The sequence below is a fragment of the Cebus imitator genome, unplaced genomic scaffold (genome assembly GCF_001604975.1).
Source record: "Cebus imitator isolate Cc_AM_T3 unplaced genomic scaffold, Cebus_imitator-1.0 Scaffold15, whole genome shotgun sequence".
In the NCBI taxonomy this organism is placed as follows: domain Eukaryota; kingdom Metazoa; phylum Chordata; class Mammalia; order Primates; family Cebidae; genus Cebus; species Cebus imitator.
In genome coordinates this window covers 7639776-7657318 of record NW_016107330.1, presented here as the reverse complement: position 1 = coordinate 7657318, position 17543 = coordinate 7639776, and the positions used below count along the sequence as shown (strand labels likewise).

General features: G+C 52.6%; 1 protein-coding gene across 1 annotated transcript in view; it reads right to left on the bottom strand.

Moving 5' to 3' along the window:
• Window positions 1-17543, bottom strand: part of PADI6 (peptidyl arginine deiminase 6) — a 30071-nt gene that overhangs the window by 1388 nt on the left and 11140 nt on the right. Inside the window, exons 7-15 of the mRNA XM_017503177.2 lie at window positions 12528-12706; window positions 12215-12318; window positions 9506-9617; window positions 6685-6792; window positions 6117-6271; window positions 4864-5020; window positions 4318-4441; window positions 2818-2888; window positions 1233-1394 (exon numbers count right to left, since the gene is read on the bottom strand). Of these exons, the coding sequence (XP_017358666.2) occupies window positions 1233-1394; window positions 2818-2888; window positions 4318-4441; window positions 4864-5020; window positions 6117-6271; window positions 6685-6792; window positions 9506-9617; window positions 12215-12318; window positions 12528-12706 (1172 nt within the window). The remainder of the gene's footprint in view (window positions 1-1232; window positions 1395-2817; window positions 2889-4317; window positions 4442-4863; window positions 5021-6116; window positions 6272-6684; window positions 6793-9505; window positions 9618-12214; window positions 12319-12527; window positions 12707-17543) is intronic.

Sequence of the window (17543 nt, the reverse complement as noted above, 5' to 3'; positions counted from 1 at the left end):
GGTTCAAGCGATTCTCCTGCTTCAGCCTCCCAAGTAGCCGAGGTTACAGGCGCACGCCGCCATGCCCAGATAATTTTTGTATTTTTAGTAGAGACGGGGTTTCACCATGTTGGCCAGGCTGGTCTTGAACTTGGGATCCACCCACCTCAGCCTCCCAAAGTGTTGGGATTACAGGCATGAGCCAGCTTACCTGGCCACAGCCAGGTAAGCTCTTGATTGCAACTTCTGATTTAAAGTAGGAGCAGAATGGTTTTTTGGTTTGGTTTTAAGAAAGCCTTGGTTTGTTGCCCAGGCTGGAGTGCAGTGGCTCAAGCAATCATCCTGCCTCAGCCTCCTGAGTGGCTGAGACTACAGACATGTGCTACCACACCCAGCTATTTTTTGGGAGGGGGGGGTGGGGGGGAAGACAGTCTTGTTCTGTCGCCCAGGCTGGAGGACAGTGGTGAGTGGTACAATCTAGGCTCACTGCAACCTCTTACTTCTGGGTTCAAGGAATTCTCCTGCCTCAGCCTCCGATTAGCTGGGATTACAGGTATGTACCACCATACCCAGGTAATTTTTTGTATTTTTAGTAGGGATGGGGTTTCACCATGTTGGCTAGGCTGGTCTCAAACTCCAGATCTCAAGTGATATGCCTGCCTCAGCCTCCCCAAGTGCTGAGATTACAGGCATGAGCTGCCTTACCTAATTTTTTAGATGCAGGGTCTATGTTGCCCCCGCTGGTCTCCAACTCCTGAAATGAAGCAATCCTCCCCCCTTGACCTCCCAGCGTGCCAGAACTACAGGTGAGCCACCACGACCAGTCAAGCAGAACAGAATGCTATTTTAAGTGCTGATATACCTCCGTATAGCAGACACTGCTTCCCCAGACCCTGGGGACAGCGGATGGGAAGACTCGCCCGGAGGCAGCTTGCCCAAGGCCTCACTGCCAGCAGATGCACAGCAACCTTGACTTTGGGTACACTGCACCCTATCTGAAGTGGGCCTGACAGGTTCATCCTTTAAGACTACAGGGCAGCTCACTGAGGCTCCTAAAGCACCTGGTCCATCCCAGCCTTCAGGCCCAGTGCACCTGCTCTCAGGGAGGGCCGTCCCTCACCAAGATGTGGGAGAGGGGTCTCCTTCCATTTCCTCATCGGCACCATTATCTGTCCCCCCCATCTCCTCAGTCCAGCACAGTGAGGGCCTAAACGGGCCCTCCCCTGCCCAGGGGTGCCCAGTCGCCCCCTCACCAGGTTAGGGAAGTATGGCCTTGCGAAGAGCCTCTTGGGCTGCTGATCAGAGGGAACATTGGTCAGCTTCTCCAAGCAGAACAGCTGGGGAATCTCAATGATGTCCTGTTCCACCAGGCCCAGCTCTGTCTTCAGGATGTCGTGGTTCAGATGAATACACTTCTGTGGGGCAGGAGGGGAATGGGAGAGCTCATCAGGAATTAAACAGTTTCCTTCCATACTGAAGGCAGGCGATGACCTGACACCACCATCCCCCATCACTTGCTGTGTGCCAAGGAGCCTCACATGCCATGCCAACCTTCTGATGAAGTGGGCACAGTTCCCTTTTCACATGGGGAAGTGGAGGTTCAGGAAGGACCTGGTCTTTAGTTCAGGATCCCACAGCTAGACAGCGTCGGGTATTTCCCCAACCCAGACCAGCTGAGCCCAATACCCAAATGTCTCCCTAGGTCCTGAAACAGGCTTCAGACATGTACCCAACACACCTAAGCTATTTGTCACCAAGGGCTGGGAGATGTGGTATCAGCCCCATGCCTGGCTGGCACCCACCCTGCTGCACCAGGGCTGTTCTTGCCAAGATCAGGGCATCCATGCACTGTATATGGCATAGAACATTCCTTGGGAACATTTCTGGGAAGGGTAAGGACCTAGTGAGCAAAGCAATTTTGCTGACCATGCAACCTCGGCCAAGAAACTGCCCTTCTATGGGCCTCAGCTTCTCCCAGAAGTTGAGGGGAGACTCTGCTTCTCACAGCCAATTATTCACTAAGATCTCTGAAGGCTTGGCAACCCTGAACACCATTCTTGGGACTGCTGTGACGGGCCACTTCAGAAAGCATTGAATAGGCCCTCTTGAGTCTGATGCTCAGCTCAGCTGGCCTCTTCAAGGAGGCCAGCTGGGCTTTGTCATTTCCTAGGAAATGGATCCCAGGCAGCTTGAGCAGCATAATAAGCAACACGTGAACTTGGGAGTCCAGACCCAATTCCCTAAATGATTGTCTCAGGCTAGTGGTTTTACTCTGCCTCACTATCCTCGTACACGAGAGGCGTTTTACTTTACAGGACTGTCTGCAGGGTTTGTAGTAAGGAATCCTGCACAATGCTTGGGCCATCATTGGTTCTTAGCTAGGAACTGCCTAGATCGTCAGGGCTTTTCCAGCTTGGGGAAGAGACCAGCTGCACAGTCACAGTCAGTAACCCGCTCTGACAGTATCTGTGCAAGCAGGATCTGCCAATGGTCCCGACATGCCACTGCGCTTCTCCCTGCCCCAGTACCACCCCAGGTCCTCAGCCATCTGGCATTGTGGAAAGCTGCTTGCTATTTCCAGCCCTCTTCTAAGCCTAAGGTGCATCGTGCCGCGTTTTTGACTCCAGAGCCCTAGCTCCTTACTCCTCTAGTCTCCCTGCACTGGCATATGGCTAGCTCTAGCCCCGGACCAAGGGCTGTATCAGGACCTGGAGAAAAGGGTGGCAGGCAGCTGCCCCCCAACCCCTCACACCCCAGGAGGGGTAGATGGGAGCTTTCCTGCAGGACCCACAGCACCAGCCCTTTCTTGGGGATGGCCCCCATCACACTGGCCCCTACCTCCACGTATTCATTCTGCTTCCTCAGGCTTTCATCAGCCAAAAGTTGGTCGATGGTTTTGGCTTCCCTTCCTGTAGGAAGAAGTAGGCAGCAGGCCCGCTGGTCAGGCAGTTACAACACTGCCCAGAGCTGGGCAGACTCGGGCTGGGTTCAGCCACCCGGGTGTGTTCCTGGCCCAGAGACCATGGTGAGAGGCCTGGCCAGTCTCCAAGGACCACGCCCTCAGGTCTGATGTCATCCTCTTGGGGACTGACGAGGGTCCACACTAGAACACCCAGGCAGGACTTACTGCCATTGGCCACTCTGTCCCCAGCAGGAGGGGGAGCAGCCTGTGCCAGGCTCTGAGGGATACAGCCTAGAGTTTGTTAGGATGACTTCAGCCCTATACCCCTGATGCCAATACAACCTGGCACCTTCTGCCTGTGACCTTGATGAGGTAACATTACCTTGGTTCCTCAACTGCCTCATCTTTGGGACAGGGATGCCCAATTCATTTGCCAGCTCTGAGGTGACAGTCTTTGTCATGTGGTTCATGCTCAGCAGATGTCACCTTCCATGAGGCTTCTATGACCAGGAGTTCCTAGGCCCCACCCCAAAGGCCGAAAGGCTGACAATACGGGAGGCCTGGAGCCAGGTAGAAATCCTGCAGTTCTGACAAGCTCCCAGGTGCACCGGCCCTCAGATCACACTTTGGGTAGTGAGGGTCTAGAAAAACCTAAAACCCTCAGCCCCTTTCTGTATGTCTACAGTCTTTATGTTTTGAAATCGAGTCTTGCTCTATAGGCCAGGCCAGAGTGCAGTGGCGTGATCTCAGCTCATTGCAAAACCTCTGCCTCCCAGGTTAAAGCGATTCCCCTGCCTCAGCATCCAGAGTAGCTGGAATTACAGGAGCGCACCACCACATCCAGCTAATTTTGTATTTTTAGTAGAGACAGGCTTTCATCATGTTGGCCAGGCTGGTCTCAAACTCCGGACCTCATGATCCACCCGCCTCGGCCTCCCAAAGTGCTGGGGTTACAGGTGTGAGCTACTGCACCAGGCCCATTCCCACAGCCTTTAGATCAGAAGTGCTATGCCACCAGCCACACAACCTCTGCTTGTCCACCTGTGTGTGTGTGTGGTGTTGTTTTTTTTTAACAGTGACCAGGAGATCCACCAAGTCCCCATGCCTAGGTACTTAACCCAACGTGCCCTGAATAAATCCAGGCACTAACATTGCTGACACCTGTTTTCCCCCCACTTGGGGCCAGCTGTGTGCTAAGTGAGCCCCCGTCCAATACATCCTAGCAGCCTCTAGGCCCTCCCGGAACATCTGGTATACTTGTGTTGTCCTGGTACCGCCGGAGTGGCCCGGAAATAAGATGTTCCAGTACAGCAATTCCAACAGTTTTTGTGCCTCCATGGGGTCCTTTCTGCTAAGGGCGACAGAATGGCTACATAGAAAGGGCCCCTGGGAAAAGAAGGACCCCAGTCCGTCCTGTGGAAAGGGTGTTCCCTTACTGTTAGACAGGAGCTGATCTGCTCTAACTCCGTCAAACAGAAAAGCATCACCATAGCCTTCCTTCTGTTTCTCTTGGAAGAGTTTGTAGCAGGCACCGGGGCTGGCCAGGAGCAGCTGGAAGCCCTGGGAAAGAGAACTTGAGTCAGAAGCCAGCTTTCTCAGCTGGGCATGGTAGCTCACACCTGCCATCCCAGCACTTTGGAGGCCAAGGCAGGTGGATCACCTGAGGTCAGGAGTTCAAGACCAGCCTGGCCAACATAGTGAAACCCCATCTCTACTAAAAATACAAAAATTAGCCAGGTATGGTGGTACATGACTGTAATCCCAACTACTCGGGAGGCTGAGGCCGGAGAATCGCTTGAACCCAGGGCCGGGAGTTATAGTGAGCCAAGATCACGCCACTGCACTCCAACCTGGACAACAGAGCGAGACCGTCTCAAAAAACAAAAACAAAAGCCAACGTTCTCCCTAGAATCTTCCAAGAGTCCCCAACAGAAGGCATGGGGACATGGTCAGATGTCCCCTCTCCAGCCCCCAACACAGACCTTTTTGCCCTCACTCTTCTCATCTGTGGGGATGAAGCACATGAACTCATCCACGTGGCCAGTCATTAGCCAATCAGAGTAGAGCTCCACCGGTGCTTGGACCTGCTGGGCATAGAGGAAGTCTCGGAGGGTCTTACTCATGGCCCGGCCCTCCACGCTGGAAGGAAGATGGAAAGAACAGCCCTTGAGCCAGTGTGGCCCAGGCTGGTTGCCCGCCACTTGGTGTCATGCTGCCTCCAGGTAACTGGCTTCCCTGACCATTGGGTGGAAGAGCCAGTCCACAGAGGAGGGGTTATGAATCCCTTACTCTGACCCCACTCAGAACGAAGCCAAGTGTTTCTAGACAGACAAGCCTGGACACAAGTATCATTTTGGAATTATGGCCACCAAGAAATCCAACCACATATCTTACAAATGACATCCTGGTGGACCAAATTTCTCCTTTCAGTTTAAACTCTGGAATCAAAGAATAAGCGGTTTATCCTAACCTTTAGTCTCCCACGTGAATCAAAAGTTCGATATCCTTACTTCAATTTAAGAAGTGGTCCACAAGGCCAGGTGCGGTGGCTCATGCCTGTAATCCCAGCACTTTGGGAGGCCTAGGCAGGTGGACTGCCTGAGGTCAGGAGTTCAAGACCAGCCTGACCAACATGAAGAAACCCTGTCCCTACTAAAAAGACAAAATTAGCCAGGCATGGTAGTGCACACCTGTAATCCCAGCTACACAGGAAGCTAAAGCAGGAGAATCACTTGAACCCAGAAGGCGGAGGTTGTGGTGAGCAGAGATCGTGCCATTGCACTCCAGCCTGTGCAGCAAGAGCAAAACTCCATCTAAAAAAAAATTTTTTTTTTGGCCAGGTGGGGCAGCTCATGCCTATAATCCCAGCACTTTGGGAGGCTGGGGCGGGTGGATCATGAGGTCAGAAGTTCAAGACCAGCCTGGCCAAGATGGTGAAACCCCGTCTCTATTAAAAATACAAAAATTAGCCAGGTGTGGTGGCGGGCACCTGTAATCCCAGTTACTGGGGAGACAGGCAGAAGAACTGCTTAAACCTGGGGGCGAGGCTTGCAGTGAGGCGTGATCACACCACTGCACTCCAGCCTGGGCAACCAAGTGAGACTCCATCTAAGAAAAAAAAAAAAAAAAGTACACAGAGTATGGACCTGCTGAGGTTCTATGGGAAGCAGGTGGGGCCAGGGGAACAGCCATGGTCCCTGCCTTTCATCTGAAGGCATCTGGCTCTGTGGCTCACCTGGGGTAAAAGCTGCTGCCCATGAGGATTCTTCCCAGTGGGTATTCTTTCCCTTGGACCTTGACAGGTGGGGACACCATCACATTCCCGATGGAATCCATGCTGGCCACTTTATGGTCTTCAGTGTTGTGGGTCATGTAGCCAATACCGGGGCTCTGGAGAGAGACCCGGCCGGGGAAGGGGCATTACTAGGGGCTTTTTTTTTTTTTTTTTTGGCTTAACATTATAGTCACAGGAGCAAATAATCACTAGAAATAACTTTTGATTGAGTTTTGTTTTTCCTTTTGAGACGAGGTCTCGCTCTGTCGCCCAGGCTAGAGTGCAGTGGCGTGATTATGGCTCACTGAAACCTCAAACTCCTGGGGCTGAAGTGTTCCTTCTGCTCTAGTGATCCACGAGGGTCACCGCACCAGTCTTATCCCTCAATCTGGGCTCTCAGGTAGGTGCCCGCATCCCCCTGCCCCTGCCACCACAGGCCCTCCCCCTACTTAGTGTCCCATCATTTCTAGGCAGGCACCAGGCCTGAGAGATTGGACTGAGCTCCGATCAGCCAAACCAAGCTCCACACCAGTGAGTATTTCATGGGGAACTCATCGAGATTGGGGGCTCGAGGCGTGTCGAGGATCAAGGATGTGGTCTTGTGGGGCGCCTGGGTGTAGCAGAAGGCCATCTCATCCTGGAAATAGACAGAAGACGGATTACTTGCCAATTGCTCATCTCCCTGGATCCCCTTTAGGGATAAGGAACAGTAAGAACCCCCTTCCTTCCTGCCAACTCCTGCTCAGCCCTCAACACCCAGCTCAGATGCCATCCCTTCTTGAAGGCTCTCTGATCCTGCTTTCCACCTCTTCAGGTTTAAGACTTGAGCATCCATGGCTGGGCGCAGTGGCTCATGCCTACAATCCCAGCACTCTGGGAGGCCAAGGTAGATGGATCACTTGAGCCCAGGAGTTCGAGACTAGCTTAGGCAACATGATAAGACCCTGTCCCTACGAATATATATAAACTTAGCTGGGAATGGTGGCTCATGCTGGTAATCCCAGCTACTCAGGAGGCTGAGGCAGGAGAATTGCTTGAACGTGGGAGAAAGAGGCTACAGTGGAGCTGAGATCATGCCACTGCACTCCAGCCTGGGTGACAAAGACTTGAGCAACTAGATTCTTCCTTCTTTTGTAAAGAATCCATTCACAAGCCTCACTGGCTTGCATTCTGAGTCAACTCTGCTCTGGTGCCACTCAGGAAGCCACCATGATCTCCACCCTATACACTGCAATGCCTTCAAGTTTCCCTTCTATTCTTGCCCACTCTCAAGATCTGTTCCCTACATCTTAGCTGGAGAGGTCTTTTGAAAACCTAAACTGTAATCTTTCATTCCTGATTCATGCTTTGAGTGTCTCTTACTTGCCTTTAGCTTAAAGGGTGCTAGGAAGAAGCCCTGCCTCTCACCTTTGTTCATGGATCTGGCTGCACCCAGCCCTCTTCAAGACCTCCAAGCACACTCCCATGTTTTTTTTTTTTTTTGGAGACAGTGTCTTGCTCTGTTGCTCAGGCTAGAGTTCAGTGGCATGATCTGGGCTCACCACAATCTTCACCTCCTGGGTTCAAGTGATTCTCCTGCCTCAGCCTCCCGAGTAGCTGGGAATACAGGCATATGCCATCACTCCTAGCTAATTTTTGTATTTTTAGTAGAGATGGCGTTTCACCACGTTGGCCAAACTGGTCTTGAACTCCTGACCTCAGGTGATCCACCTGCTTCGGTCTCCCAAAGTGCTGAGATTACAGGTGTGAGCCACCATGTCTGGCCACACCCCAGACCCCATCTGATCTTGTCAGTTGCTCTTTTGCCTGAAGAGCTCCCACTTTTGAGATGGAGTCTCATTCTGTCACCCAGGCTGGAGTGCAGTGGCCCCAATCTGAGCTCACTGCAACCTCTGCCTCCTGGGTTCAAGCAATTCTTCTGTGTCCCAACTAGGTGGCACTCCAGGTGTGTGCCACAACACCTGGCTGATTTTTGTAATTTTAGTAGAGATGGTATTTTGCCATGCTTTCAAAGCCGTTTTTAAACTCCTGACTTCAAGTGATCCACCTGCCTCAGCTTCCCAAAGTGTTGGGATTACAGGCGTGAGCCACCAGTGGCTGGCTGGGGTCTCCTACTTTTAAATCCCGGCTACCCCTGCCCCAATCTCTGTATGGCCAGCTCCTTGGTTCCTTTTCATTTGAGGGTTTTCCCCATCTATTCTTAAATGGCCTCATTTGGTCTAGTGACTCACTGCATCATCTCATCCTCTAACTTTCATAACACTTAAAAGTTCTATACTTGGCTGGGTGCGGTGGCTCAAGCCTGTAATCCCAGCACGATGAGAGGCTGAGGCAGGAGAATCAAAAGGTCAAGAGATCGAGACCATCCTGGTCAACATGGTGAAACCCTGTCTCTACTAAAATACAAAAATTAGCTGGGTGTGGTGGTGCGTGCCTGTAATCCCCGCTACTTTGGGAGGCTGAGGCAGGAGAATTGCCTGAACCCGGGAGGCGGAGGTTGCAGTGAGCCAAGATCACGCCACTGCACTCCAGCCTGGCACCTTGAGACAGAGAAAGACTGTCTCAAAAAAAGAAAAAAATTCTACCCTTGCTAACATGGGACAGATGTTCCGATTTCTCTCTGGTGCTCAGGATGGTGTGCCTAGCATGTGACAATCACGTATCTACAGAGGACAGAGCTCTAGAACTGAAGGCTGACCAGGGATCTAGACTTGCTGCCATGCCAGGGTCAGGTGGGACCCAGGGCAGTGGCCCAGCTCTCAGCCTTAACCAAAGGCATCAGACCCTTCAGGGGCCTGGGGGTTAGGGTTCTGTGGTCTTGAACTTGTGTACATTCTGCAGTGGGAAGGAGGTTGGACTCTAAACTTTTCTTTGACAGAATCTCCCTCTGTCACCCAGGCTGGAGTGCAGTGGTGTGATCTCAGCTCACTGCAACCTCTGCCTCCCGGGTTCAAGCGATTCTCCTGCCTCAGCCTCTCGAGTAGCTGGGACCAGGGACATGCCACCATGTCTGACTAATTTTTCATTTTTAGTAGAGACAGGGTTTCACCGTGTTAGTCAGGATGGTCTCAATCTCCTGACATGATCTCCCTGCCTCAGCCTCCCAAAGTGCTGGGATTACATGCATGAGCCACTGCACACACCTGGCTCTCTAAACTATATTTTTCAGTGGTCATAACTCAGGCAAATCCTCATCTGAGCCTCCACTGAAGTCCTAAGAACGGGGCCACCCCTGTCAAGGCTCTGGTCAGCTTTAGGGTTAACCAAAAGCCTGTGACATTCCTCCTAGATACCACATACTGAGTCTCCCCACCCCTCCTCCACAGGCAGGTTCCCAGGCGGGATATTACCTGGAGCCACCTTCCCAGGCGGCTGGGGTCCTCATAGACAGAGGCCACCTGGCTGTTGCTCTTCTCACTCAGCTCCGTCACTGTGTCCACAAAACCCTGCAGCTGCAGCTCCCTGCCATGAGAGAAGCCGGTTCTGGGAAGGCTTTCCAGGCTCCCTTACGGGTCATGACCTCCCTATGCCAGGAGGGGTCATATCCCTGCCCATGAGGTCGACAGAGCAACCATCCCCTGACCAGCACAAGCCAGCAGCTCAGAGCCCATCTTGTCCAATGCTACTCAGCTTTGCCTGTGGCAGAGCCAGGTCAGGAAGTGCCCTGAAGGGAGGGAGGTGTCCTGGTTGCATCAACGAATAGCAACACAGACTTCTGGCTGGGCGCGGTGGCTCACGCCTGTAATCCCAGCACTTTGGAAGGCCAAGGTAGGCCGATCACCTGAGGTCAGGAGTTCAAGGCCAGCCTGGGCAACAAGGTGAAACCCTGTCTCAACTAAAAACACAAAAACTAGCCAGGCATCCTGGTACACGCCTGTAATCCCAGCACTTTGGGAGGCCGAGATGGGCAGATCACTTGAGGTCAGAAGTTCAAGACCAGCCTGGGCAACAAGGTGAAATCCTGTCTCAACTAAAAATACGAAAATTAGTCAGGCATGGTGGCGTACTCCTGTAATCCCAGCTACCTGGGTTGCTGAGGCAGTAGAATTGCTTGAACCTGGAGGCAGAGATTGCAGTGAGCCGAGATCGCACCACTGCACTCCAGCCTAAGTTACAGAGCAAGAACCAGTCTCAAAAAAAGATAAACATTCAGTCCCATGGCGTTCATCTTCCCTGTGGCCCCTTCTGGGCCCGGGCTGGCAGCTTGGCCTCACTGGGACCTCTAGCCCCTGATGGCTTTGATCCATCAAGCCTGTTCCTTTCCTTCCTCCTCAACCTTGCATTCGATGGGGCATCAGAACACATTCTTGTCCTTCTCCTTGAGCTTATTTGCCTGGCAAAATCCAATCTGCTTAGACCTAGTTCTACATTTATTCTTCCTGGAAAAAGTTACTTCGAATAGATGGAGAAAAACCCACGATGACCGCTTTCTTTAGATCGCCAATTTCAACAGGTCCTTGGCACCATCCAGCCATCCTGCTGTTTCCTAGTCGATTCTGTGCGTTCCCTCCTGAACCATGGCGAGTGGCCCTTGCACACCCACATGAAGGCTGGTTTGACTTGCACACCCATCCTACCGGCTGGGCTCCTGCAGTTGCCTTTTCCTTTTTCGTGGGGGACGGAGTCTTGCTCTGTTGCACAGGTTCCTGATTGCAGGAGATTGTGCAATGGCGCAATCTCGGCTCACTGCAGCCTCTGCCTCCCAGGTTCAAGCGATTCTCCTGCCTCAGCCTCCTGAGTAAGTGGGACTACAGGCACCCACCACCATGCCCAGCTAATTTTTATATTTTTAGTAGACACAGTTTTGCTGCATTGGCCAGGCTGGTCTTGAACTTCTGACCCTCAAGTGATCCGCCAGCCTCAGCCTCCCAAAGTGCTAGGATTATAGGCGAGAGCCACCACGCCTGGCTGCCTTTTCCTTTCTATTAGTATTTCCCATCCTTGCTAGAGCATTCTATCAGCATTAACCTTCGCCTCCTAAAAAAAAAAAAAAAAAAAAAAGACAGCCTTCACATAAGGAATTTGTAATAAGGGACGACGTGGCAGTAGTCATCCGGAGGCGGCTGGTATGGAGCAAGTGGGGCAGGGATGTCCTACCTGCAGACCAAGCCCACCGCTAACGGCTGTGCTCCTGCCACCCTGGCTTGAGCCACGCTGTCTAGACTGGTCTCGCATCTTTTATTTGCAGCTGACTTCCCATGCAGCTAGAGTGATCGTGCAGACAGAACCCTTGGTTTCCCACTGGTTGTGCCTTCAGGACCCGTTCTTTTCTCCCTAGGCATGCGGCTACGTAGCGGAGACCGTTTCTGGGTTCCCTGAAGCCAGATGTGGCCTTGTGTGTGTTCAGGCTTTTGGCACGTGAGAAATGGTTCAGGAGACTTCCAGACCACCCGCTGCAACAATAGGCGGCAGCACCTGGATCCTGGCTCCTTCTCCCTCCCTGGGGCCCGGGCCTGGACCTAGGAATGTGCACACCCAGCCTCCATCGAGGAGGATGCCGCCCCGAGGGAAAGCTTAACAAGACTGAAAGGAACCAGGGCCCCTAAATGGCAGTGGGTGAGCAGTACCATCTTCCTGCAGGCATCCAGGTGGCAAAGTTTTCACCACTGTATTCGGGGTGGCTATGGCCCCAGACACCTCTCCCTAAAGGCCAGGGCCCACAGAACTCTGCTCCTTTCACCCAGCCTGCCACCACCCCTTCCTGGGCTCACACCTGTTCCTCTGCTGGCTCCATAGGAGCCTCATCATCCCTGGAACAGGTTCTCGTCCGACCTCTCCATCCTCCGCCCTGCTTTAGAGCACTGGGCACTATTTAAAACCACGTTGTTTGACCCTCACATAAGAATGGGGGACTGTCTCATTCACTGCTCCATGCCCAGCTTTGGAAATATTCAGGCATGTATTGGACTGTCTTGGGTCAGATCCAGGCAACTCAGATCAAAGGGTTACACTCACCTGGTGAGAGGTCCTAACCATCTTTACCCACCTTGCCCTGCAAACAGAAAAGGGGGTGCCAGTTATAAGAACCGCCTGGCACAGTTGGCCTGAGGGTCTCTCACCTGCACAGATAAACCTCCAGAGGCACCTGGGTGCAGGGAATGAAGATGCAGGGGGCCACCCGAAACACCACCGTGTCTTTGTACAGTGGAGTCTCTGGAATTAACTAGAAGAAAAGGTTCTGTTAGCAACCTGCTTCCACACCTACTCCTTCCCCTCCTACCCCCAGGCTTCCGGCCATCAGCCCAGCCCGCAGCTGGGCCCCACCTGCCTTCTGCAGCTCTGCCCCAGCAAACCAAGCTCTGCCCAACTGAGGGAGATGCTTTCCCCCACCCGAGCATCCCAGCCCATGGACTCATCTATGTGAGGACATACTGGGTCTTGAGACTCCTCCACCAGGGATACAGAGTAGGTGATCAGGCCTGAGAATTCAGCGGACGGAAACACCATAGCTTCGAGGTAGAAGGTCTCTTTCAAGTGGTCCCCGAGGAGGGCCAAGGTGTAGGCATGCTGGCTGGGCCCCAGCACCAACTCAAAGGTACTGGAGTTGTCTTCTAGGAGAGAAGGAAGGGATGGACCAGCCACTGAAGTAACCTAGTATGGGTCACCATATTTGATGGTCAAGGGTACCAGCTCATTCCTCATATCAGAGGCAAGGCTGGGAGTTCCAGGAGGGCTGGAGCTGAACTGGCTCAGCCTCCCTGTTTCTAGAATTCAGGGCTTGGTGGAAACCAGATGTTCATATTCAAGCGAGGGCCAGTTAGGCACCCATGCTCCTGGAAGGCCTATTACACGCCAGGAGTCGGAGCTCGGGAGGCAATGCCTTCAAGACTCCTGGCTGGTATGAAAACTCAGGGTGGTTGGCTCTACATTTTGACCCAGGAATCCAACTCCTGTGATGATAGCATAAAGTCCTAAAGGTGAGTAACTGTCCCAGGCTGGGCTTGGCAGCCTCATCTGAAAAAAGTCACACTTACTGATGCTAGAAGGGTCAGTGAGAACCATTTATTGGATGGATGACGCCTCCATCAAGGTTTCTGAAGAAACCAAGTGTTCTTGTGATTATACGTTATGCATGTCTCCTAGTTTTAGGTCATTAAATACAGAACCATGCAGAGGGGGATCAGAAGGAAGCTGACCACATGCATTGGTTGTCTTTTGCTAACTAGATCCTAAGAGTCTTTTTTTTTTTTTTTTTTTTTTTTTTTTTTTTGAGATGGAGTCTCGCTCTGTTACCCAGGCTAGAGTGCAAGGGAGCAATCTTAGCTCACTTCAACCTCTGTCTCCTGGGTTCAAGCGATTCTCGTACCTCAGCCTCTGAAGTGGCTGGGACTGTAGTGTGCACTACCATGCCTGCTAGTTTTTTGTGTTTTTAAGCAGAGATAGGGTTTCACCACATTGCCCAGGTTGGTCTCCAACTCCTGGGCTCAGGCAATCCCACCTGCCTTAGCCTCTCAAAGTAGAAGGATTACAAGTATGAGCCACTGTGCCCAGCCCAAGTCTTTGTTTTCTATGCCAAAGATGACCCTGACCCAAGTTTCTCCCACCTGGGCCACTAGAACTTCTTTCCTGGCCTGTTCCTCCTTATCTGTTCCTGATATGGCAACTGTGGGCCCGATGATGGCCATTCCTGCTTAGGACCCCTGGTGATGGCCAGGTACAGTGGCTCACACCTGTAATCCCAGCACTTTGGGAGGCTGAAGAGGGCAGATCACAAGTCAGGAGTTCAAGACCAGCCTGACCAACATGGTAAAACCCTGCCTCTACTAAAAATACAGAAATCAGCTGGGTGTGGTGGCATGTGCCTGTAATCCCAGCTACTCAGGAGGCTGAGACAGGAGAATCACTTGAACCCGAGGCAGAGGTTGCAGTGAGCTGAGATCACACCACTGTGCTCCAGCCTGAGCGACAGAGCGAGACTCCGTCCAAAGACTCAGGTGATTTCCTATTTTCTTATTTCAGGGACTCCTAAGCTAGGTTTACTTTGGCCACCAGAACCCCAAGAGATCCAGGAACTGTAGCATCCTCAGACCTTTTGCACGGCACTGCCAGCTGCCTGTCTCCAGCTCCTCCCGCATGCCAGTAGGTGGCTGCAGCTGTGGCCATGGCTGCCCCAGTCACGTGCTGCCCTGGGTCTTTGGCCTCTTGGTCTGGGACGGGGCCTCAGCAGCCCTCCCGTGGACTCTGCAGTTCTGCAGCAGCCCCTCCTGGGAGGCCCTGGGGATGTTGCTCACAGACCTGGCCTCCATTCTGCTGCTGGCTGTGAGGGAACTGGGCCCACCAGGACCACTCCTGTGTTGGTTCCTGCTGCTCATCTGCCTAGAGGCTTCACCAGCTCTGAGCCAGGCCTCAAGGGGCAAGACCAGACAAGGCAGTCTTCCCCCAGGAACCCCTGAGACTGCCCAGTGCACACAGCCCTCTTGACCTGTTATAATCAGCTGGCCCGTGGCACCCAGCCCAAGAGCTGCTGCATACCCAGGGCCTGCTACCATTCTGGGGACCCAGGCTCCCTGTGGCCATTCCACCCAAGAATGATTCACCACCAAGCATGGGGGTCACAGTCTGCTTGCCACAAGCCCTTACTGGCTGGCTGTCCCGCGGTGGACCCCCCGGGGACCCGTCTCATAGCTAGTTTGTTTGAAGCACAGCTAGCACTTCACTGTGGGCTTTCTATCTTTGCTAGGGGCTGCGACAGGTGTTGCAGGCTTGCAGGCTCACATCCCTCGCAACACTGAGGCAGGCATTAAACAGAGGCCAGGTCAGTGCACTGGCTCACGCCTATAATCCCAGCACTTTGGGAGGCTGAGGTGGGTAGATCATGAGGTCAGGAGTTCAAGACCAGCCTGGCCAACATGGTAAAATCCCATCTCTATTAAAAACAAAAATTAGTTGGGCATAGTGGTACATGCCTGTAATCCCAGCTACTCAGGAAGCTGAGGCACAAGAATTACTTGAACCGGGACTCCTGGAGGCGGAGGTTGCAGTGAGTTGAGATCACACCACTATCTTTCAGCCTGGGCTACAGAGCTAGACTCCATCTCAAAACAAGAAACACACACACCAAAAATCCAGAAACCAAGAAGAGGCCAGAAGCCCTGCAACCCAGGCACAAATGCTGCCTCTGCCTAGAAGGCCCTTCCTGCCCTCGGTCCTCACTGAGCTGCCCGGAAGGCCTCAGCTATCTCTCAACTCTCTCTGCCTCCTCTGGGGGCATCTTAAAGGGCTCCCCTCCAGCCTCTGCTTAGCCTCTGGCTGTCCATCTGTCCTAGCAGGCTCTCAGAGCAGACAACATGTTTATTCTTCCAGAGCTGGATCTTCAGGGCTCAGAATACTGACGATTCGAGCTGAGCTTCTTCCTACCTGCCGTGTAGTGCCAGACCCGCAGGAGGGCCGGAACCTCTTGGTTCTTCACTGACACCTCGAGACCATTTCTCACCCCAGTCCCTGTGAGGCGCAGGCTATCAGATAATGCCAGCTACCCCTTTCTTTTGGGGACTATATCATCCCCTCCATCCTTCATGGATTGTTCTAGCACCACTTGCCTCCACCACTATTGTCACTGGCACCTACCTGACAAAGGACTAGAACACCCAGACATTTTGATCTCTGACCTTATTTCAATGAACATGGGTTCTACGCCACCTTAGACATCCATTACAATGGTCATAACCCAGACTGCACGCCACCTCCAAGGCAGGCTTAATGCCTTCCTATTTATTTAGCTCACCTATGCTCCCACCCCAGAGAATCCCCAGCCTCGGTCCCAGATCCTACCACCTATCCCCACCCTCCACCCTCACTTCCCTTTTGCCCTTCTCAGAGCTCAAAACCCCATCACTACATCCTCTTATACACACTGTCCATTCCCACATCCTTCTATCGTTTACTTTCCTGGAGAACCTCCATTCTGGTCTCACCAGGTCTGTCTCCTGGGTTCACGCGATCCTCCTGCCTCAGCCTCCAGGGTAGCTAAGATGATGAACAAGCTTTATGATGAGCTTTAAAAAGCTCACTCTTGCACCTGAGGGTCTGGAGAAAGCCAGCACACTGAAAGGCCTCATCTCAGGCTATGACCGGACCTCAGAGCAGACCGCCAGCACTACTCAAACACAATTGTCTCGTTTCTGTCCACTGACTCACCTGTATCCCACAGTCCTAAAGGCGATCCTCCTGCCTTGGCCTCCCAAAATGCTGGGATTGCAGGTGGGAGCCACCATGCCCAGCCTGTTTAGAGCTTTGTCTTCTGGCTTTCTATCCAGGAAACATGTCAGATCTTTCCCCTAGAATCCATTTCCCGAGCCTGTTGGATCAGTTCCATCTAACACACCTGTCCATCACCACCAGCTTCAGACATGCTCGACTGCGTGCCAGCCCTCTGTAATTACCACCATACATCTCCCATTACGGAGGATTCCTTCCATGGCCTAGATTTATCATGCCTCTTCATTTCAACCTGGGTTTTCACCGTTCTTGTCAGGGCCCCTAATGACCACCATTCTGAGGACTGATTTCCCTACGGGCTTGGGCGCCTTAGTCTATCAACAGCATTTGCCAAGGTCACCCACTGCCTTCCTTTGCCCAGGCTAGAATGCAGTGGTGCAATGTCGGCTTACCGCAGCCTCTGCCTGCTGAGTTCACACAATCCTCCTGCCTCAGCCTCCCGAGTAGCTAAGATGAGCAAGTGCCACCACACCCAGCTAATTTTTGTATTTTTAGTAGAGGGGGTTTCACCATGTTGGCCAGGCTGGTCTGGAACTCCTGACCTCAAGTGATCCACCATCTTGGCCTCCCAAAGTGCTGGGATTATAGGTGTGAGCCACTGCACCTGGCCAGGCTTCTTTAATAAAAGTAATCTCTTGTTTATCTTCGAGACAGGGTCTCACTATGTTGCCCAGGCTGGTCTTGCCTGGGCACAAGTAATCTTCCTGCTTTAGCCTCCCAGAGTACCGGGATTACAAGTGTGAGCCACCACACCCAGCCTGTTTCTAGAACCCTGTATTCTGGCTTTATAAAGCAAACTTTTTAAACTTTTTTGCTGTATCTTTTTGTGGTTCAAGCTTTCGCATGTTTCAGAGTCCCCTGGAGGGCTTGTGAAAACATGCTGGCTGGGGGCAGTGGCTCACGCCTGTAATCCTAGCACTTTGGGAGGCTGGGGCAGAGGATCACAAGGTCAGGAGATCTAGACCATCCTGGCCGAAATGGTGAAACCCCGTCTCTACTAAAAATACAAAAATTAGCCAGGCATGGTGTCAGGGCACCTGTAATCCTAGCTACTTGGGAGGCCGAGGCAGGAGAATCGCTTGAACCAGGGAGTCGGAGGTTACAAGTGAGCCGAGATTGCACCACTATACTCTAGCCTGGGCAACAGAACGAGACTCCATCTCAAAAAAA